This window comes from Parambassis ranga, chromosome 9, assembly GCF_900634625.1.
Source record: "Parambassis ranga chromosome 9, fParRan2.1, whole genome shotgun sequence".
In the NCBI taxonomy this organism is placed as follows: domain Eukaryota; kingdom Metazoa; phylum Chordata; class Actinopteri; family Ambassidae; genus Parambassis; species Parambassis ranga.
The window spans coordinates 699,006-723,103 of record NC_041030.1 but is presented as its reverse complement, the minus strand read 5'-3'; the positions used below and the strand labels follow the sequence as shown (position 1 = coordinate 723,103).

Here is a 24,098-nt window from a genome sequence, read left to right as displayed (position 1 = left end):
AATAATGGCTATAATGTAAATGTGCTGAGCATGAAAAGTCTGAGACATGCATGCAAACAGTATTTAAAATGAGACATTTTTACAAGGCTTTAAATCAACAGTGGAGCCATGTCTTGATAAAGACAGAGGGAGAGGGAGAGAGAGAGAAGAAAAAGAAGAAGTAAACTGTCTAGTGCGTCACATCAGGTCTGTGAGATCTCACAGTAAACTCTATCGTAATATACAAGACTAGCAATTATTTCCTGGATCCTGGTGAGGTCTGTGGAAGCTGCTGCCTCAGCAATGACACGGCACACCACATACCTGCATCTCTAAGCCTTCTCTTTTATAAAAATTGGTGTCTGAGAGGGAGGTAGATGGGACTAATTGTTGGACCAAAGGCAGATGTAGCAGATGAATGCAGGAAATGGCTTGATTTTGGGTGCATAAGTTTGCGTGTTTGATTTAAACATTTATGTTAATGAACCTTCTGGCAGCGCTTTAATGCTCTACACTCTCTTGTAAACAGCCACTTTGCAAATCCATCATCGGGCCATCCTGAAAAAAATCCAAGCTGCACAAGGAAAGGAGAATAGAAAACAGAAACCCAGATCAAGACAAGGGGATAACAAGACTTCAGACATTCAGACACAGCTTGAGCCAATGCTGGCAAAATTTCTCCTGATCAGCATTACTGCAGCCAGAGTTGAATTTATAGAGCTGAGCCAGTCCTGTTTTATGTGTTTGTTAGATTAATGTCCAGAGCCATACTTTTTTTTACTGCTACAGCCTTTGATCAAGTTCAATTTATTGGGATTAACCTGAGGTTCAAGTGTAGTCTATGATCCATTTCAAATCATTATACGAAGCCTCTACTTTCTCTTGCTGTGATCAGCTTCTACTCCTTATAATTAAAATACAAGTTTAAGCTGTCAAACCTGTCCTCCAATTGTGACAGTTCTTTAACCCTTCGTTAAAACATATTTCACTATTTCTTATTTTCAAGCGACATTTAAACCTTTTGACTTTGCAACATGCCCCTTAAATTAGTATGTGGTAATTGTTACCTTATAAGTAGTGCAGTGCTGTGATAAATACTACTTTTCACTGAGATTCAGCAGAAGTAGCTGATGGTGCCTCGGTGTTAATATGGAGACGTGTTGTACAGTCAATGTGTTGCCGCTCTGCATGTCAGCATTTGAGTTACAAGAACCCACAGCCTGTGCAACTTTCTATAAGCCCACTGCCCCCACACATTTCACACTTCCACCTCCATTTGTGTGACACCTCCCAGCACGCACGTGCATCATCGCGTCATTGATGCCTAATTGATACTTCCCTATTTATTGTCACCTTCTCTCTCTGTCAGCTGACTTGGCTCTCCGAGTCGCTTTGCATTTATGGACTCCCGGTTGCCTTGATCTCAGTAATTAGAGTTTATGTGCTAATTGGTGTAAATACAAAGATGGGAGTTGCAGGCAAGCACTTCACACCGCAGCTATAAATTGTGGCTCTGATAAGTGTGGGTTGTAGTGCTGAGGGGATAGCAGAGATGTCTCCAGGAAACTGGTATTTCTGTCACCAGCCTTCATCCTTCTTTACACATTCATCTTGTAGTAATATTTAGACAGCTTAAGACATCTTTATATTGTCTGGCTTTGAAAGTCTCATTTACCTTTAATGTCAAATATTGGAATTATTATTTCAAGCCCACAGTTTATTTATTTTATTTATTTATTTATTTAAGTCTGATCTATACTGTATATATATATAGATACATGGCTCTGGATTTATATCAGATCTACAGCTAAAATATTTAAATATAGGAGTTTTCTATCAATCCTTATAAGTTCTATGTATTTAGACACAGGAAGTGTGCAATTACACCAAAATAACTGATAAAGTGCTTTTGTCTATGCATTGTCTTCAAGCTTAGACGTATGATGATTTGCCTTTTTAATATAAATTAAAGTCTTCCCATTGCTACATCGTATGTTATTTAGCCATCTACTTGAAAAAGTTGTTTTACTAATATGTAAGACACAATTATGCAGAAAATCAATTTCACAATGATTAAACTGTTGTTCAGCCATGTGCTCTTCACATGCAAACTCAAAGATATATTTTTTTTTACTCCCTTTTCATTTTCAACTTGGTTCTTTTTAAACTCTGTGTTGTCAGCAGATGTCCTTCTAAAGGAGACAAAGAAAATGAGAGGGGGCTGGATATCATCAGCATAGAAATGAGCCTCCTCGATGCCCCTTCTAAGGCACAGCCACAGTGCCGCTCCAGCCACTACACTACCTTTTCAACTTGCAAATGACAGTGTCACCAAATGCTATCCTTCCATCAATCAAGTCAGGGGGGTCATGAATATACAAAAGGCAAAGCGGAGACTGGCTGCCTCCTGCAGCTCTACTTGGCCCAATTATACAAGCTCAGCTTTCTCCTATGAGCTTCCACTTTTTGTTTCAGTCTAAAGGGTAGAGTCCAAGGCAGCCCCAGGCTTAATCAAGGTAGGTCACGCATACTGGACCTCTCAAGTGGACTGCAAATGCAAGTTAAATGTGGACACCAAATGTCATCTTTCTTTTACATCATTACTGCTGGGGGGCAAAGACGCAGGGTTCAGCTCTGCACCCCTTTATTCTTGTGCAAACATCCCATGTACCCAATTCCTCTTCTTTACCGAAACACAAGACTACAACACAAGGCCACAGCCGCTCCCTCCTCTCCTCTCTCTGCTTCAGCTTGCTTGTCCCTTTCTTTACCCCAGCTGTCAGATCATAGTAGTGAATTAGCATTCTAACGGATACGCCTCAACCCGGGGATGAATTAGCACACAGGAGTAACTAATGACCTCCCTGCTGAAAGTGGACCTTATAGTCGATGGCACAGCTGATCAATACCACCGCTTCAGCTCAGCTTACCCTCTCTTCTCTCTTTTAGACTTCACTGACATCCTTTCACAGCTTCCGAACACAGATTATAGACAGTTTAAAGTAAGTAAAATAAAAAACTTATATTAGTCACATCTGTTAGTATTTACTTGAATTAAAAACTAGCAATGAGTTTATCATGGTCTCATCAGCTTACCAATGGTAAAGCACACTGTTCAATAACATCTCATTGTTACATATTCATTATGAAAGAGAACAAACAAGTAAACAAGACAAATTCATGTTAACATGTTAATGTAAGTAATGGTAATGTTACCAGATATCATCAATCACTGAACACAGCCCATTGTTCTCTTGCTCTGTGTTGACAAAGTGTTGCAAGAGCTGACCAATCAATCATCTCATTACAACCGGTGATTCTAATTGTTTTTGATGAGTGTGGCACTGATGCAAAGGTTAAGACCATTTTGTTGTGTTGAAAACCGGCTGGTTGTATGAGTGCATTATTAAATTTGCCATGTACTTTATCAAGAATGACAAGCAGGTTTGGAATTTCTTACTTAATGATTTAACAAATGTATGAGCCATAGAATCAATTCCACCTATTAAAAAGGGGTCTGGTGACATTATGTAGAAACATGCAAGGGAGTGACTGCCAATTTTGTTTATCAGTACTTAAAATCTTTTGAAAAGACATTCACAGATGAGAGTCTGTAAAAAAATCAGCAACAAGCAGAGAGGAGCTTTGATCAGCTGTTTTGATGTGTTAATGTGTCAGCAGAGGTGCAGCAATCAAACCACAATGAGTCTCAGAGGAGAAGGAGAAAGCAAAGGGTTAATGTGGGCCTACGGCTGCGAAAATAAATTACTCTAAATATGTAAGTGGATGTTGGAATGAGCCCTGTAAGAGCGAGTGAGTGAGTGAGTGAGTGAGTTTGGGTAAACCAACAGTCTGTCTGCAGTAATTTATAGATAGCTATGATAAATACTATTTGTCCATGACAGTCACATGAAATAATAAACCACGGCTGGCTATAAACATTACTAAATCCTGACACTATTGATTTATAATGTCTAACAGTGACATCAAACCAAACAACTGACAGAAACAATGCCGGGGCTTTAGGAGCAGTTTGTCAACTATTAATTCTGTCAAAGGGGGTTTTGCTCTAAGCTGAGGGAGCTTGTCTTGTACTTGTCAATCCCTTTGCTGGAAATGACTGCAGCACGTCCACGGGTAGGGGCCCTAGGCACTGCTCCGTTAGCCCTAATTACCCCCATCCCTGCTCTGGCAACGACAAGACGAGCCTCTATTTAAAAATGCATGTTAATTATGCAAATTATTAATTGGGCTGGTGCTTGAGGATTCGTGTTTATGCCCGGATTAGAGTTAATAACTGTATCAAGCTAGGTTTTAAGCCTGACCTATGACAAGTAACGCTGAGGTGCTGAAAGGGATATTTTCCAATACATTACCCTCTCTTCTCTTCTTTTCTATGTCCATTTCCCTGTAACAGGAGGCTGAATAAATGACACACAGATACTTACAACAACACCCAGTGTGGATCTGCGCAGAGCACTGTATAACATCATCTAACACTGCTGCACCTCAGTGCTTGGTTAAAGGATCTCATGAAAGTACTGCATCCCATATACGAACAGAGACACATAAACAGTAGAGGCTCTTATTTCACGGCAGTCCAGGACTAGTTGTCAGGCTAATTGCATACACCTGTGATGGGGGCATATGCTCTGTCACCACCTGCCATGGATAACAGTCAGCAACGGTGTGAACTCTTATCGCCCAGCTCTCATCAAGTTCAAGTAGACATCAAAGAGCAAGACCAATGTCTTGTACTTCGTTCCAGTCATATAATCCTTTCAACAACAGGAAAAAGTTGCACACATTGTTGCTATACACATCTTCACTTTCCTGTAGTGTATATGTCCCATGAAATTGTGACTGCATGCTCATTATGGATTTCCCTCAGTTCCACTCAGTCCTCCATATTCTGCCTAAGCTTGCCAAACCTTCCGGAGCTCAGGGAGCACTCTCTCGATGGGGTTAAGCTTATGTTTGTGAGCCAACAGTCATGCATGAATGAGGATCTGCTACATGATACCACGAAGTATGAAAGGAATATCAACCACTAAAACTTTGGCATGAAAACACAAAACAAGATTTCATTCATCACTGTTTTCTCTCCTTTTTTGTTGCATTTTTTGTATTGTATTTCACATTGATAATGTTAGATTTGTTATTCAGCTTTGTATCCTTGATAAAACAAAAAACATGCTGATAGCTAGTTGTATCGAGCCAAAAAACCTGTACCAACATCTCTTTCTGTTTTCATCTGCTCCTTAACTGTTATTCTAATGCATTTTCCAGGAAATCAGAAAGACTTTATGATTAAACAATAAACAGACCGCAGAGGGTGTCGGCCACTGTGTCAGCGAGTCAGCAGACTTTCCACTTCCTGCCATGACTGAAATGGTTAAGGGCGCATTAAGCTGTTTTGCTCAATAGCCCTTGACCAATATAAAGAAGTACTGAGATAGCATGTTCTGATTTATGCCCTGTGAAGACATTAGAAATGCATGCAGGAACATGCTTGGATGGCAACACACACAGTCACTTAAAAATGTTAAGAAAATACATAGATCATGGTGAAATAAACAAAACTAAGACATAGACCCAAATACACCAAATGCAAGAGAAAATCTGTAAGACAACCGACTTTCCATTTATTTTCTACAGAACCTTTTGTTTGTGCATTTAAATTATAGCGTGATTAAAGTCTAACAGAGGAGCTACAGTAAATCCTGTGTGAATGTTTGCTGCAGTTCCTCTAAAATGGGAAATATTGATTAGTATGATTTCCCTGGGTACTGTGGAGCTGTAGAGGAAGAGTGAGAGACATTATTTAAGGGACATGGAGCCTAAGTTTGAAAGAAAGAAAGAAAGAAAGAAAGAAAGAATGACGTGACATTATTATATATGCTTTAAAACATTCCTTAGTCTGAGTGGCCTTTGATAGTAAGGCAAAAAGGTAGTTCATCATTGTCTGCATGGGAACCAGGGGGGTGGTTGTCTCTTGTTGATTTTACATTATTAATTTGAGGCACACAAGGTCATTGGGGCCGGTACAGTCATGAGAACCAGTTGTTATCTTAACACAGCTGTCGGGCTGAATCTGCATTGACTGATTATGCCATTGATTGGTAACGCTGTGAGAAGGGAGCCTTTAGGATATTGCTCCACTTTTAGAGAATTTTCAGTGCCACACCTCCAATGTGGTACCAAAAAATCTCCCCTTACTCTATGATGCATAAACTAGCCCTGTGGCTCCAACAGCAGTGTACACCATGCCTCAGACACCTTCAATCTGCTGTAAGCAAATCAAATGTAAATGTCAAATTATTGCAAACATATGCTAATGTGAGGGAAAATCTTGTATGCGAGGGAGGGAGGGACTAAACGGAAAATAAACATTACAAAAACTGTGAAATCTTAAACAAAAGGGGGTTGAATCCTGAGCAGCTGGCATGGAATGAACTCTTCTGGAGAGGGAATGCCAGTTTCAGAGCGCCCCGAGCATCGATTTGGAGCCAAGGCAGTAAACAGCTTTTATCAGCAATAATGATGGCATAATCCCAGCTAAAGAGGAAAGTAGCATATGGTGCAAAGCTTACAACTGCAATCCCAACAAAGTAGGGGGGATTTTCATCATTTTGTCCACTTGAAAGACACTGCCAATTTATTTCTTTTCTTTAATCCATGCAGTAAAATTAACACAACATTGGTAAATACTCAGCTTTTTTTCATCTGTTGAACAAGACAAAGTATGAAGTATGGTTTATGCGGCAATGCGGCAATGCATAAGTGCAAAGTGTAAACATGTACTGCAAACACTATACGTGCATAATAAAATTGCTTCTCACAGGAGCATAATAAATAAATACATTTCAAAACAATGCCTGCCACCTACACTGAAGTTAAACAGTCTCTGCTTCAGTGCTGTCACTACTATCATAGTCTCCATCATTACTATAATCAGTTTTCCTTTTGGTTAGACGAGCAGGTCCTGAAGACAGCTCTTTTCCAGGAACAGTGTAATGCTGCCAAGTAGTGCTCTAGACTGGCTTCAACCTCTGTCATTGATTTTCCTCCAAGCTGTGACCATTCATTGTTTGTGACATTCTCCTGTCGGCTCTTTAACACCCTTCAACCAAATCAATTTCATATTTTTGTCAATGCCTTGCGACTGTATGAGCCAGATGGGAAGGGACGTCACATGATTTAAGATGTCGATTTTCTGGCAACAGTTTTATCTGCAGTTTTCACAAGAGTTTAAAAGATGGCACAATGGGTTTATTTAAAGATATGTATGAAAGGTCAAACAAAAACTGGCACGCATTATTATTGTATGTAGAGTTGAGACACTGTTTGTAATTGTTTAGCTAATCTTCATTGTTCAAGCTGAAGATCTTCAGATTTCAGTTGGTTTTGCTGGTTGTCACATTCTTATTTCCAAGCTGTAGTAATAGTCAACCGCATCAGAAGCAAACCTCAACTCTAACAAATGACTAAATTTATTCTTTGCCTCTTCATAAGCCTAGCAGACCATATGGCATTGCCCTCCATTATACTCTCAATATCACACACTAACAATGACAACAATAATAGAATGGGTGACCTTGACTCCCCGTCTGGACTCTAAGAATAATATTTGATAGCAATATTAAGTGCAACAATAATGAGATGAATATTCCCCATTTAGTGTAGACAGCTTTAGGACAAATTCTGAAGAGAGCTGCCTGCTGCAGCTACATGCTGGTCACTCTTAGTTGTCAAGGCTGATTTATTGCCTCCTAGCTGTTCAATTTCACATTTTGTCCTCGTCATATCCCCGACTCATGATCATTCTGCACTGACCCTTGTAGGGCAGGCAGGGAATATTGATAAAACAATTATCTGCTTGCCGTTCATTTGATTTTCCATTTCAATTACGGATTGGAGGAGGCAAAAAGAAAAGATTGCAGCATTGATTTTTTTTCTACCTTACAACAGGAAGGAGGCCTGCTTTGATGGGATGCTTTGGTGACATGGAATAGGGGAAGAAGAAGTGCTGTAGCTTTAGGCGCTATGGTTCTCTTTTTCTGCTTTAAAGGCTTCAAACTTTATGGACCATTTGACAATTAAGTATGATTTAATATGGCCAGATACCACTAATTTAAAGTGTAAAACACACAGATTTTGTACGCCTCCTTTTAAAACCTTACACCAGACACATTCATGATTAGAGTTATCTGACTCACAATTCGAATGTGAGGAGTGCAATAGGTTTTTCTCTGTGGGGGACCAGCATGTTCATCCTGCTGCTGACCTGAGGTAAACACTGTATGTGCCTTGCACTCTGGAGGCCAAAGGACCCAAAGGTCATGGCAGTTTGTCAGCTACACCATTCCACTCTCTTCCCCTTTCTGATAGTCTGCCACTGTCTATTTGTCACTCTAAAATGACAACAGAGTTGCATCATACTTGTTTTTCCTGCAGCACTGACACAATGCTCCAGCACCTCTACACTGTGCAACATTGTACTGTGATGGAGAGAATAGTGTGGGGAAGATTTGAGACATACACAAGACAATCACTGCTGTAGCAGTGTAATATAATCCAAATACAGAAAATACAGCAAATGGTTTGGATGTGGGGAGGTGCATGTTAAAAGCACAGTTTCATTAAAGAATGCCATGTCAATTGAATCCATTACTACATAAAATAAATTGATTCTTCTGTAAATGATTTGGAACATTGGTAATGGGTAAAGACCTAATGGGAATCCTGGTAAAATAGCCTTTGGGGAGCCTGGGAAAATCTGCCTCACTGAAGTGGCCGGCTCTTGGCCAAAAAACCCTGTGTAGAGGGGAGGGGAGGGGAGGCGTAGACTTCACAGAGATGACAGAAATTGAGAGGGAAAGACAGACAGAGAAGGGTGAGGGAGGGAGAGAGAACTCCCAAGGAATCTCCAGCCGTGGATGATGTTAAGTTCCACTGTTGAGCATAATCGTGTAAAAATACTGAAGACTTGAAAGGGCTGATGATAATGCTATTGCTGTTCAGTGATCCAGCACGGTCACAGGCAGCAGCAGCAAGGCACAGTGCTGTACTACTTCCTATATTGCAGTCCGCTTGGGCGCACACGGCAGCTCCCAGGAGATTTCACATGGCTGACCCTAAATAAGTTTGGCTTTGATCAAAGTTTAGCATTAGCATGATCAGCCTGCTTACTGCAGATCTGGGGATCAGGGGAGATGAGACCTGGGCTAGGAGGTCCTGGCAAAGAATCCTTCCCAAAGCCCCAGTGTACCCTTCCAACACTGGATTATGTTGGGCAATTAAGGTAATGAACTGGCTAACGTAACGGCACATAATGATCCTTTTTATCCCCGTTCTCTGAGGCACCTCTTGTAGTATATCTGACACATCTTCCTCTGTGTTGTTTAAAAACAGCTTTGCTTTCTATTTTGCATCCTAATGTTACCAATGCGGATATTACAATATTATACAATTCAAACAGACGAATCCTGTAGGCAGGCCTCCTGTATGCACGTCTGTGAGTAATACAGACAAGTGTTCTGCAGCAGAGTGGAACAGTGGAGCTCTTGTTCATGGTTTGGCCAGCAAGGAGAGCCCAAAAGGAGCAAGAGTGCCCCAGCACCTGTGTGGACATGAGCATTTGACTGCAGTGGTGTGCATATGAGTGAGCGGTCAGGCCTCATGTCTCTCTGTGTGGCAGTGGAAGCCTGCATTCCAGTTCCCCCAATCAACCTCCCACCCCATCAGTGCACGACTTGTCTGCCTGCTCCCTTTTCATTTGAACACATTTTCTAGCCAAAAATTTCACTTCAATCTCACCTCATCTCTCCATACTACATTAACCCCTGGCAATTGCCTTCCAAATGACCCCATTAAGCTGTAATTGCCTCAGCAGGCCTGCTCCCTCGCTTGTAATTCTGTGCAGCGAACCCACCAGACGTTCCCCCGGCATTGTTTCATGTTCTGGCTCCCATCAGCCAGTTCAAATGCTGACCCCCCTCTTCCACTCACCCACTACTCCCCACCTCCTCTCTGTCGTGGCCGGAGCTGTTGGTGCTCACCACTAGCAGTGCCACTGGCAGGCTCTCCTCGTCTCCTCAGTGAGTTCACACAGGAGGCGCCATGCCCTCACTTCCTCCTCAACAGCCAAACTCACTGTTACACATACATTTACTATCGAGGCCCTATACAAAATAACCCTCTTGGCTTTGGTTATTATGTCATTGCCTTCATTTCAAATATATAGTGTGGGGTAGTATATTCTTAGCAGCAACAAAGACGCTTGCACTTAAGAATGTTTCTTCACGTGTCAATGTAGAATTAATTGTGGTATTATGTTTGTATGTAAACCATCATTTCTCTCTTTAGTTGTCATTATGATGCTGTTGGGTGCATAGAGTACAGTGGCTGATGACACCCGCCATGGCACCTCCCAGCTCAACTTCACCTTTTCTGTTCCCACTAGGGAACGGATGTCAAGTCTGCTCAACTTTTTGACGAAGGCCTCCGCGGATAACTAACGCACAAATGTGGATAGGTGGAGAAAGCAATCTTGACAGTGATGTATTGCAACTAGTTGCAGGTGTCAAAAAGAAGATGCTCTGCCAGCCATTGGTGTGCATGCACTGTATATATGCATGCACACTTGCACACATCTGGGGCCCTGTGTGGTGTTTTTTTTTTTTTTTTTTTAACATGTGTCCCTCTCCACATCATGCATGTGTGTAATTGTATCTGCACTTGCTGACATTTGATGTGTGAGTATTCATGACGCCTCTAAGCTTTTACATGTGACCTGGAATGGGGGGCTTGGACTAATAATCCATCTCGAGCAGCACATCCCTCTTTCACACAGTATGGTTAGCTCACAATGGGGTATTGCTCACACACTGCCTGTCTGCTTATCAAAATCTGACCTAATCCTACAGTACATTGAATTTGTAATAAAAAAATCTTGGAATGCAAAAGATCACCTAAACATTGATTTCTGTTTTTTGTTTTTTTTTTTACACAGCAACACTTTACTATGATTTGAAAACAGGCAGCGATACATCAGTATTCTCTGAACACACAAACCTTCAGTAATGCTTTAGATGATTTCTTTCTCTCTTTGCTCATTTATTTAAATTCATTCTTCTTCCTAAGCAAATGTTCCCAGGAATATCAAGGTGTTTTTGTTGCAAAGCTCTAACTGATCCAGGGGGATTTGCTTCCAACAGCCTGTCTCTCCCTCGCCTTTCAACACAAAACTCTGCGCTCCAATCAAAATGAACCACCAGGGACCCCCCTTTCCCTCCCCCTGAGCTACGCCTGCTCTGAGTGCTGTGATAGCAGCCTCTCTGCCATTGATCGCAGAGTTTAGCATAGAGCATATATGCCACTGTTAGCAGAAAAACAAAGACCTCTCTCCCTTTAATACTAGCGCACACCATTAATGCACCTACCGTCTTCTATTTCCCTGTGCCCTGAAGAATGAATGAAAGAAAGCAGATCGCAATTAAAAAGGTTAACTAGGGTCCACGTCTAGTCACAAGTCATCTTGTTCACACAAATCTCTTTACCTCATAAACAGATTGATATCTTTTGGGGGGTGCAGATTCACTTGCCACAAAAGATAAAAACGCACATCCATGTCTTACTTATAATTGTGTTCCACATTGCAAATCTAATTGTAGACACTGAATTCAAAAAGGAAACACAGCTTTATCGATCCACCTAACACAGACCAGAAGGAGCTCATGAATTAGGAATGAGATAAATCACCATTAACCCCAGAGAACCCAGCTTGTGGTTGACCACTGACATACCACACTTTTTTTTAATAATCAAGATGATTCTTCCTAACAAAGTATAAATAAAACTCTCCAATGAATACAGCATGTGTCTATTGTTTATTTAATCAAAGGATGATTTACTTGTGACAGAAAATAAATTCTTCTATTTTTTGTGAGGCTCTATAAAATTGCCATCATTTTTAATTAATTCTTAATTAAAATATATTACACCACAGCTTCTACCCATCTCTCTTGATATTCTAACATAATCAATTCAGAACCATTTACATATCATTAATTAAAAGCTTTCCTCTCTCATCCTTAAAATCATAATGAGGGCCGATTCCTCATTAGTAACCTATAAGCGAGAAAATAACAATACAGTAGAGAATGGATGGGACATTCCACAGTGAGTCTTTTGTCTTGAGTTTTCGAAAAAAGCATTTTTTAACTGCTTCTCAATTGGATTTGAGAATTACTGAGTCAATTTTGTAGACTCACTGAAAATAAGTGGAGCAACACAGACTCTCCAAGGAGTTATTTGTGACTCAATGCTGCTTGGAACGGTGAAGCAAAGTCAATCAGCGTCATTCGACAAGTTGATTGTGCACTAAATTCTATTTAAACAGCACACAACTAAAACATTTTTTATTATTATGAAGGTACGCCAGTGAAACAAAATATGATAATAAACACACACACACACACACACATATCCTCAAAATCTTCAAATCGCATACTTTAGAGTCACTTGTGGAAGAGGACACTGGACTAAAATATCATATATTTTTTTTTATTTTTCTGGGTAAATTAACAGTTCTGCATGCGTATAAAATCCACTTTGAAGCTTGTTGATATGCCACCAGACTGCATAATTTAACTGCAATTTTACATGCATCTACAGAAACAACAGATCATTTATTATCCGCACATTTAAAAAGCCAACACGTTCATGCTATCTTTCCATCTTGAGCTCTCTCTTAAAGAAGAGTAATAATATCAAGTAATGATAGGTATTGTTATGCCGAGGATCAGGCATATCCTGATTTTTATCGCTCGTCTCTCACAGGTGCCTCTGCGTTACTTGTCAGGACTGCATGTCTGGGTCTTCCACATGTCAGATAAAAATCGCTGCACTTGGTGTTTCAGCAGCCTGACAGCAATTTATTTGAATGTTTTGTCACACTGGTGTTGGTGCATTTTGTGTGGGCTGCTCACCAGAATGGCAACAGCTCGTGGCTTCATGACACTCACACACACACACACGGTCTAGCATAAAAATCACAGATGCATAGGCCTACTACATGTGCTTCACGTCTACGTGGAATAATTAAAACTGCGTATGTCAAAAAAATGTAAATAGCTGTTGGTTTTCATTCATATCTAACACCACTTAAAGCAGCTGACACTGCATCATTAGCACTGAAAACGTACTTACTTATTTACACCTCCAAGACTATACCAACTACCCCTATACGACAATAGAAAATGTCCCAGCAGCTGGTGCAGCTGTGAAAATATGCATACTGTATGTAAAAGCTACTTACTAAAAACTACTTATTTGTTTTTACTTTTCTGTTAATTGTAGATAGCAAGAGCATGTTAAACAAGAACATTGCTGCAATCTTGTGATTCTCTGAGCTGACATGGAATATTGAGTAAGTTAATGAAATCCTCTCAAAGACAGGAACTCTATTTTTACACCATGATAATTAAAGTACGGCACAGTTATAATTTACAGCCCTCGCTTAATTGCATAGAAAAAAATAAAATGGGAGAGGTCTACATGAGAGAAGATTAAATGTGTGTCTCTGTGTGCACCTCTTCACTCAAGAAGAGCGAATCTAAAAGGAGCTTCCTGTGCATCTAAACAGCAGGATGGTATCTTTTAGCATCGTGGAACGTATCAAAGATTAGGTAATGAAATATACACCCTTCTATTTTTCTGCTAGCAGGCCCTTTGACAAATCGAGTACAATCCAAAATCTCCATAAATCACTATTAAAGACAAGTATATCATCACCAGCGCATATATCTTCCCCAGCCTGACCTGTAGACTAATGAGAAAAGGCCCAGACTATCTTGTCTGATTAATTAATTCAAAATGTCGGCTGTTATTCAAATGTGAGGCTGGTGTTATTTGAATAACACTTGACAGCAACGCCTGAAGAAATAATTTCTGGTTTGTGAGGCTGCTGCGGCATTACTGATGATGGCTCATGGAAATGTTAGAAGCCGAGGAGTATTTTTCCCCTCTTTGGTAGTCCTCTTGCTTTTCCTCCCTCACCTTCTCAGTCATGATAGCTCCAAGAAGTATTTCATTACTTCAACCAACCCCCCCTTCTTCTTCACAATTATGGCTCTTACTGTTTTTTTTCCACTGTCTGTCCTTTCTCTGCGTTTGCATTCCCTCCCACAGCCAGCCCAGATCTACAGGGCAGCGCTTTGGCTCTGCAAGAGACATGCTGGCAAAGAGGAAGGTCATGGTTTTTACAACTGCAGCTCCCCAATGCTGACAGCCCGTGCTGCCAAAGTGACACACTGTTTGGCTTTCCCACGTTCACAGAGCTCCACAGTACTTCGTCTTTATCACAGAGCACGCCACACATGTATGCACACACACACACACAAACACATTTAATCAGCGTCAGAACTACGTTTTCTGTCAGTTCACAACAAAATGATCACATGTTCGGACACAAACACAAAATGTCGCAACAGACAGAAATGTCTGTCTATTTCTTTTTTTTTTTTTTATTGGCAAACCCAGTGGATTAGGGGGCAGGGAAAATAGGCATAAGAGATAGAAAACCATGAGCGTACGTGCAAGGGCCTAGGGGCAGCGCACACCCCAGTATCGCTTCCCTCATCAAGCATGGATTCTAATCAGGGCTGGGGAGATATAAGACGCTCAGTCATTAAATAAATTAACTCTGCCACTCCATGCTCTCCTTCAGCACCCATGCAAGGCCTGCCGTGCTCTGCATACTTACAAAGCTTCACCTTCACGCCATAGCCTATCACACCTGCCAACACACAGGTTACAAACTAAACTTGTATATTCAAAGAAGGAGAGGAGCCACACCTCCTGTCCCTCATCAACTAATGTACTCATTCATATAAAAAGCTTTTACATAATTGCAAAAACAACCATTTGGACATTGTAAGTATTACATTTTGCATTCAATAAAATAAACTACACAAGTTATAAGGCCGATGTTGATTCAGAGAGCTGGTGAGACGGCACAGGCATGAGCTTTTTGAGGATCTATGCAGTGTGCTGCCATTCATCAAGTGGAAGCAAGTGCAGTGACGAACAGTAAGAGAGCTCAGTGTCGGCTCGGATCACTGACACAAACAATCAAAGCTGACACAGTCTTCGTATAGCACCTGCCACTCCAGCAACACAAATAGATCAATATGAGGGGAACTCATTCACTTTTTAAAACTCATATCCTTGCACCCACATCATCTTCCAGAGCACTGTGATGTAAAAAGTGCATACTTAATACATATCAATCACTCTGACAGAGGAAATGCTTATTTGAGGAGCCAACGTGAGGCAAATACACCGTGTCAGCAGAATGTCCGTTGTCAAAACTTGTCATTTGAATTTTCAGCCACATCGTGCACAGACAAATGTCTTTAGAAATCCCTTACATAGCAATTTATATCATTTTAATGTACGTTTTAATTCTCCATTACTTAGAGAGGAAGTACCTGGCAGGGTGGAAACGCATTAGAGAAAGTAAGAAATGAACAGAAGGGTCTGGGGATCTCTCTCTAGCAGACACAATTAAATATTCATGTGTCTCCTCCTAGGACACAACAGATACAGATCATTATCATGGCAACGGCGCACCACCATTTTGTTCACACGTTTGGCTCTAAGTCAATAGGTGTGTTTAATAAAAAACATCTATACAAAAAGAAACACAGACAGAACAGCACTTATTTACCCCATGTTTAAAATTAAATGGGCTTCTTTTTACAACTCATTGAAATAAAAATAGTGTGTGATATTCAGACTCTTGATAATTGCTGTCAAAAGCATGAGCAGTGGGAGCATTGGAAAGGTATACAGGTATGTATCCTGTCTCGTCTTTGAGCCACAAGCCACAGGACAATACAACGTTAGTGAATCATTCAAAAATTCATTACGAGCCTTCAGTCCTTTCCTGCCTCTTGCTTGAGGAAAACTCAAGAGAAGAATAGCAGTGATGTACTCTGGATGACCTCCACTTTCTAAAAAGAGAAGAAACCAGCTTTTTTTGTGCTTTTCAATCCCCATCAAAGAGGAGCAAAAGAAGGGACAGCATTCCCCCGCTCGCCGTCATTAATCATAGCTTTCTGGGAGCAAGTGCATATTAATTTCTGTCATCCCAAACATCATTTGGTATTGTTATGCCACGGCTTAGTGCTCATTCACCAGCAGACATCGGCCGTTCCTCCTGGTTTGAGGGAAGACAGGGCCTGTGTGGCTGTGTTTCAGAGTAAGAGGCCTTTATCCCTGGGGCTCTGACACCAATTAAGCCATTTCACCGAGAGACGAAAACAGGGCCTGCCGTTTCTCTGTAACATGAGCCAGCACCTAGCTGCTGGCCCCTCGCCATCTTTCCATTACTTCAGACGCAAGAATGAACTTTAAGGACTTAAGAAAATAAAAAGATGGTCTGTAGCTAATAGTCATACTTTACTGACTGCTGAGAAATTTACAGAGAGATTTAAGCATCTTTCTTGATCTGCAGCCTTCAACCCTACAGCTCTCTCATCAGCTGAGGTTATTTAAAATTATTTCAAATATTACATATACAGACTACATCAGAACAATGTGATATTCATGCCATGACTGATAAGAAATATGCTCCGTGTGCACTTCTTTTTACATCTTTTTTCCTCCGCATGCCTTTCAGCAGGCAGCAGAGTGGAGTTTGTCTTTGGGCTAGAGCAGAATAATGCAAGGTTTGTTATGAATTAAATATTAGAAATCTTAACACAGCAGCCAATAAGAATTATTTGCCTTATTAAAGCAGCAGAAGACGCTGATTAAAATTTCATTGCATTGCAGTCTTTTTCCCATTTCTGCCTTCAATATATCATTCTAATGTATGAAACGTGGAACAATGGCATCTGGAACAATGGGAGAGGGGCTTCATTTTCAAGCTTGCAAATGAGGAGAAAATAGCATAGATTTGCTTGTACTGTTTTTTTTTTCTTTCTCTGGAAAACAATCTGCTGTAAAGAAAAGAAAGGTGACGATTTACACTGCTTTCGTCAAATAACACGCCGCAATGTCACAATATTACAAGAGATTTCAAATGTGTACATTACTGACTGCTGACTCTAATTCTGTCATTGCATCGAGTTCCATCACCTGTAGGAGTAACACTCCCACACACACACACACACACAGTGTTATGTTGGTAGAATTGTTTTCGGTGTTCTTGCCCTAACAAATGACGGGTCATTTAGTTGTCCACATGTAATGTGTACAGAGTAAATGAACATCATGGTGTCTATTGTCCCATGAGGAAAACTCTTCCCTGAAACACTAGAGCTAATGAAATAGGGATCTATAAATAGCAGAGTCATTACAGAAAGAGGACTTGTTTTGCACCAGTCATTCACTCTAACCCTTTTTACACTAATAACTAGCTCTCTGGCTTTACATAGATTCAGCCATCCAGTGACACTGTAATGAACATAATGACACAGAAGACTAGGGAGGGAAAGTTCTTTTTCTTCTTTTTTTAGTTGCAACTAAATGAATAATATGTTTTATCTTTACATGTATGTACAATACAAAATAGATCAAATGTTTATTATCAAGCTACTTCTATATTTGTTCACTATTTTTTGCACGTATAAATTTATAATACAAAATAAATATGACTTTTTGTAATTTTTTGTTGCCCTCAACACCTTTTGTTTTTTATTTTATTTTTTAATTTGGCTGCAGTATTTTTGGCATAAGTGCATTTAGCAGGTCTAAGATCAGGAGCGATGGAAAAATATCACACAAACAAGTTTTGTCATTCTCATCATTGAATAACCAGCATAAAGGTTCAAAATATTTCTGCAAGGCATCATCATTTTTCTACTCTCTGCAAAAATGTAGGAGGACGCACCCTTTTATATTTTTGCATTAGACATCAACACAAAAACATGAGGGGCATGCTCAGTCTCCAACAGTCACTCCTACCGCTGTAAACTAATTTCAATCAATCCTTCCTTTTTGCATCCAAAGCAGCCTCTGCTGGCTGCCACCGCCTGAAGATAACTATTTCACCACCTCTGTCATGCCTAATTAACAACTCAGATGTACAATTCAGAAATTTTGCAATTAACCTACTAAAATATTGTTGGAGGATGCTAATTATTATGCCAGTTGCCATAAAGGTTCATTTGCATAACGTATGTGCAAAAAACAATTATGAGCTGTTGATCGCGCAGAAGCCCACAGAAAATGCTTGGAGCGACGGTGGGGGAGAGAGGGAGACATGTGCAAGATGAGTGCCCGCGTGTGCAGATGGAGGGACAGCTCTGGATCATTGTACAAAAACAGATATGAGGAGCTGCATGTGCAAATCCCAGGCAGTACAGCTGCAGAGGAACATGCCTCCACAACACAAAAGAATTTATCCTTTCAAATGAAACTGATATGTATGCTCTTGTTTTTCTTGTCCTTTTTGTCTGCCTCTCCCTCTTTTCATCTTTGCTGATGGGGAAATGGAGGGTGTTTGGGAGCTACTTAGATAATAGCCACATCTTCCCCCAGTCCCCCTTGTGCTTTAGAGGAGGAAGCACTAGTGGCCCTGCCATTGAGCCCATCAGGAACCCAGCTGTGCACGAGCCATTCGGCACAACGCTATCTAGTCACTGCAGCCGCATCACTGGGGCTCTGTGAGACAAAAAAGCAGCCAAAGTCAATTGTCTCTGGTGCTGAATAGCTTTCTGTTCTGTCATGCATTTACTGGAGCTGTTTCAGGATACAGAAAACATATAAAGGTCCTAAAGCAATCACTGAAATAAATTATACTTGTTTAGAAGAATTTAGAAGATTTATTTTACATGCAATAGTAATCATAATAATTATTATAATAGCCTAAATAATAATAAATAATAATTGTAAAACACCCCAATTTAAGAGAGGGCTCATTAACTTTGTCAGGGAACATTTTTAAATTAATATTCCCTGTAGATTTTAAAAATGCTTACCTCCCCAGCCCTAATTCTATTTGCTCCAGGTAATGCTTTTAGCCTGCCTTGCATGTGGTTAATTACAGGCTCATCCTCAACAGCATTTAGTTAACACACTCTTCACTATCAACATTATACATAACGTAGACAAAGCAACACACAAACAGGAGAGCATGTCTTGCTTTGTCAAGAAGCCAAATCAAATACGTGCAACAACACTGGCTGGACCTGTGAGCACATTCCCTCTCTAATCCACTGATTTCAACACAGGATCGCAGCACTTATCAGACGGAATCTGCCACATTCTCTCCCTCCCTTCCCTACCTCTGCAGTCTTCCCCGTTTCTGAACCTGATGAGTCAAAGGTCAGGAAAACAACAAGTCAATACGTAGCCAAAAGAAGCGCCATGCAGCTGAGAGAGCTGTGGAGAGGGTTAATCCTCTCTGTAGCGCTCCATGATTTAGCCTGTAATAGTTTTCTGTAATCTCTTTCTATTGATTAAACCTCACATCAAAGAGGAGTCTTGCTACAGAACCTCTCTTTTCCTGGTCAGAAATACCATATGGAGGTAATCTTTCACCTTTGTTATTCTTGCCGCTCCCGCTGCTGCTGCTGCTGTGAGCTTCTCTTCCAAGCATGAGAGCTAGACAAGGGAGTAGCCAGCAGGATAAAACAAACCCAGCGCAGAGGAATAACTGCAAAACTCATCTGAATCACAGGCAATTTTCACTCAATGCATTCATTGTCTCCACACGCAGCCTACAGGGAAAAAAACGTGCAATGTGAATATATCCTTTGTCCTGAAACAGAAACATTAGAGAATTTTATTTGCAAGATTTTTTATGCTTGCACCAAAAGAAAACCATCTTACACTGAAGGACAAAGAACAACACTTGCCAACCGAATCCCATATTTAGCTTATCTAAATGCAAAATTCGGGGGAAAAACCTCCTGCTAAAAACACTCAATTTAGTGACAGGCAAATGACTTCATGCTGCCACTTAATCTCATTTCTTGCATAATGCACTCTAATTAGCATATCAAAGTGAATTAATACTTCTAGGGCATTAGCAATGCAGAAATATGCCGAAGCTCTACCATAACAGTTAGAAGAGTGCCACAAACTTCTAAACATCCTGAGAAGTCTTTAAAATGTCTTGAAAAAGCTCCTGTTAGCCTCACCCTTCCAAAAAGACTCAAATCAAAATTAAGATTGTTTTCTCGCCTCAGCATACTAGACAATGTGTCCTGGTAAGATGACGCATGTGTGCGTTAATTACACCAAATATTCTTGGTCCACTTTCACATTTATTGTTAAAGCCGTTGATGGGTTCCACGGCTAAAAGACAACAGTCCCATGTACCATCCGGACAGACATGAAAGGGCCAAGGAAGTCCTGTGAATGATGCTACAGGAGCCAGTGAAAGGCTCACTGTGTGCTGGAAAAACAGGCCGGTCAGCAAGGCCACCAGACCAGCTGAGCTCTGTCAATGGCTAAGAGGGGGAGGCTGTGACTCTAAACCACAGGTTAACCATGCACACACCACACACACATATACACACACAAGCTTGTTCTCCCCCTACTCCCATCTCCTTTCTCTTTCACACAGACTTAATGCTCAGGCGTTCACAAACACAGATGCAGACAGGCACTTTTTTGTATACTTTTATCTATGAGTGGCTTCTTCAAACCTAAGTTCACAGCTGTTATGTGCAAACCTGACTGTTCATACATGTCAGCAAACATCTGATTAAAGTGCAAACAAATGTTTTTTTAACAGTTTTTGCACTGAGATCCACCATTGTGTGATCTTTTCTTTTTTTTTGTTCTATGTCTTTTTTTGTGTACACTCAACAGGCACACAAACACAAACAGAGCAGCTCGGCTGTAGACTGTGGACCCTCTGCCTGCCCCCTTTGGACACCACCTGTGTTGAGGCAGTTCATAAACTTTTATGATCTCCTCCAAGCTAATTTTCCCAGAAACTGCACAAAGGTCACAAATCTAACAAGGCGTCAATATTTTTTTCTCTTTTTTAAATTTTGTTCTCAGTGAGAAACATCATTCATACATATATGTATGTATGTTAAAGGAACTTTGCATATAGATTAAAAAGTATAGAAATCTCAGAAATATATAGCATAGTAAACACTGCTTTATAAAGGTATTGTTACTAAAAATCTTTTAGCAATTTTAAAGGCACGCAGCTTATGTTGCATGAAAGTGTGAACATGTGCAGACTCCAATGTGTCTGAACTGACCGTTTTATACATGTACTATGGCAAAGTTTGAGCTATATATGCTCTTAAATATGACCTATAATTTCAGCAGTCACACACGTGTGTGGAAGTGTGCATGCACATTTAAAGGTTTCAACCCTGGTGTTAAATATTCTGCTCAACTTGATGCTTGTAAGGTGGAATTTTCTAAGAGATGTATTAACCATTTTTCTACAGTCACATTGTGTTATTTGTAATTTAATCAGGACTGACTGTAAAAATTTGTGGGAATAGAGTTGGCATGCAGTTGTAGTACTGACTGAGCAGTACTGAGCCGAGTAGTCAGCTTGTATGTTGAGAGCGTGGCAATTGTTGTCAGGTTATAAAGTACGGATTCTGTGTGATCTTAGGTATGCAGAGCATATGCTGCGTGATCTCCCCATCCTGTTCAGTGCCAGACTGAGGGTGAAAAGCTGGGGTGCACTTTCTGTTAAAAATCCCAGCAACCAGGGCTGGAAAAAACACAAGAACATTTTAAGTGGAAGAAAAAAATATCTACCTGCTGTACTGTGACAACAGTACTGTTCCTGCATAGCACAGTGACATTTAAAAAAAAAGAAATGGACCAATTTGGGCAGAGGTCTCCAGTAACCTGGATGAGGACTGCCATCGGATAACTGGGTAAAAATACCTGGGTGCTATTACAGTCAATCTCTAGTGCCTTTTCTTAGTGCTTATTTATTCTAGTATTATTTACTTAAAGAACTTACCTGTTTTTTCTTTGATTTCACAGAGAACGCTGAAAAGTGCTGGTTTCATTCTGTGACAGTTCAGTCCATGTTTCCTGTTTCAGTATAAGACAACATAAAACACGAATATAAATACACTGACATGTTAAATATTAACAAGTACATACTTTAGAAGAGATATTTAGTTGTCACTGTGTCTCACAATTTTCCAACCCCCCCATCTGTAAAAACTTATTGATTTATTCTACTCTATAATACTTGCAAAGTTCCAAATAAACTCAGCAGTTGGTTAAATTTAACTGCTGGCGGTAATTAATTATAAATATTACTCTGAATGAATGCCCTTTAAAAAAACACTATGTATAGTTATGAAGGTGTATGAACATGTGTGCACACAAACTTTGTATAGTTTGTATACAATACAAGCCCACTCAGGTTCAAACACTATTTACATGAAATACCGATATTTCCTCACTGACAGTGGTAAATCTTTGCAAGGCAATAAATAGCCCTCGGTGTAAAATTATCACTCCACCTATTGTTACGCACTGGGGAGTTAAGTTAAGCGAGCCACATCACAATATGATGCGTTTTGTTGGGGGCGAAGATAATAAACACATAAATAAACCAACTTTGCTTGCGCCTCGTCCAGACTTTGATCAGTTATGGTCATTATTTGATGCAGAATGTCACCAATGTCTTGTTTTCTTCCGTCTCCGTCTGTCCCATCGTGTCCATGTGGAGGCGGCAGTGCCATGCCTCCCTGTACTGAGTGACCAGCCAGACTGACACCGCCGATCGACTGCATGATCCGGGCTTGATCGTCCATCGTAGCCGCTAAAGAGTCTGTGCACTGAGCCACACAAATTGAAAAACTCATATACAAAATCGGCTACAACATGTGCCGTAGACTTGAGGGATGAAAGACTGTGGGTCTTCAGCGACAAAGAGCACACACGATTTTAAAAATAAAAATATAGCAGTGATGTTTTAGCGTAGGTCTTATGTCCAAGTTCTCGCTGTCCTCTCGCTGTTTTACGCGCGGTCCAAAGTGCCAAAACGCGTGACTGTGTAGTAGAAAAAACGCATAAACCTTATTTTTTCTTCTTAAAACTTCTTTGTCAAAATTGACGGTCCGTAGTATCCTCGTACCAATCTGTCTTTTTTCTGTGATTTGACGGCTGGTATAAACACAAACGCTCCTTGGTGAGCTCTCATTTATTAGCGCTCTTCGTGGGATTCCCGGCGCATTCCCTCTCGAAAATGTCCGAATCCTCCTCGTGAAGCACCGGCAACAAAAATATCCAATGTGGAAACGTGTATACAAATAAAAATAATCTTAGGCTTGCAGGTGTTGCCAACTACAAGTGTGCAGAAATGATTTCCGCCACAGCTGACAGTATTTAAAAATACACAATTTGCAGCATAAGCTGTCCAAATGTGGCTATAAAAATATGAAATATACAAAAAGTTGGGAGGTTTCTGTTTTTAAAAAATCAACAGCGAGAGGAAATTAATTGGGATACACCGCTGTGTAAAGGCGATGCGCAAAAAATATCTTGCCCTGCTGAAATTTATGAGCTCCAGCCTCTGCCTGTGTGTGTTTTATGTTGTTTGATGGCAGCGGTAGTGAGCGATTGACAGTGTGCCAATGCCACTCACTCAGTGCAGACGTGTCAGAGCAGGGAACAGGGATAGAAAAAAAATAATAAAAAAATACAAAATACGAAATGAAAATGTACGCTCCGCCCTGCAGAGGAGGGGTCTATATTCTTGTCACTTCTCGCCTGAACACAGAAAAACAAAATGTTAAGAGCTAGTACTTAGGATGGTGATTATAATGATGAAAGCACGGCAGAGTCCCCCTGTCTGTGTCTTGCAGCGGCGGCAGCGGAGTATCCTCGTTTCCTCACGCGTGCACGTGCAGCTATGTGCATATTCTCTACCAATGATAAAGATTTAGCCCTGCAACAACACAGGCAAACACATAATGAGAGTTTTATACAGTTTGATGTAGAACTGCACAGTCCCTCGTAAGCCTTGGTTCAAGCCAGGCAAGCAGAAGACATGTTTATATTATTGGAAGTAAAGCTCCTCGACCAATCCCGGCCGAGAGTGACGGAGACTGACGATCCGCGTATCCTATTACTGGCAGATGCATGATGCCGAGAGCCCA

The 24,098-nt window shown here is 40.6% G+C and overlaps 1 protein-coding gene across 6 annotated transcripts in view; it reads right to left on the bottom strand.

Annotated features, from left to right (window-relative positions):
• Positions 1–23,624, bottom strand: part of pbx3b (pre-B-cell leukemia homeobox 3b) — a 52,648-nt gene extending 29,024 nt beyond the window's left edge. For all 6 annotated transcript variants that reach the window (XM_028413947.1, XM_028413949.1, XM_028413951.1 and 3 more), the window contains exons 1-2: positions 22,555–23,624; positions 21,944–22,017 (exon numbers count right to left, since the gene is read on the bottom strand). In XM_028413947.1, coding sequence (XP_028269748.1) covers positions 21,944–22,017; positions 22,555–22,802 — 322 coding nt within the window. In that variant the 5' untranslated portion in view covers positions 22,803–23,624. The remainder of the gene's footprint in view (positions 1–21,943; positions 22,018–22,554) is intronic.
• Between the last annotated feature and the right edge of the window lie 474 nt (positions 23,625–24,098).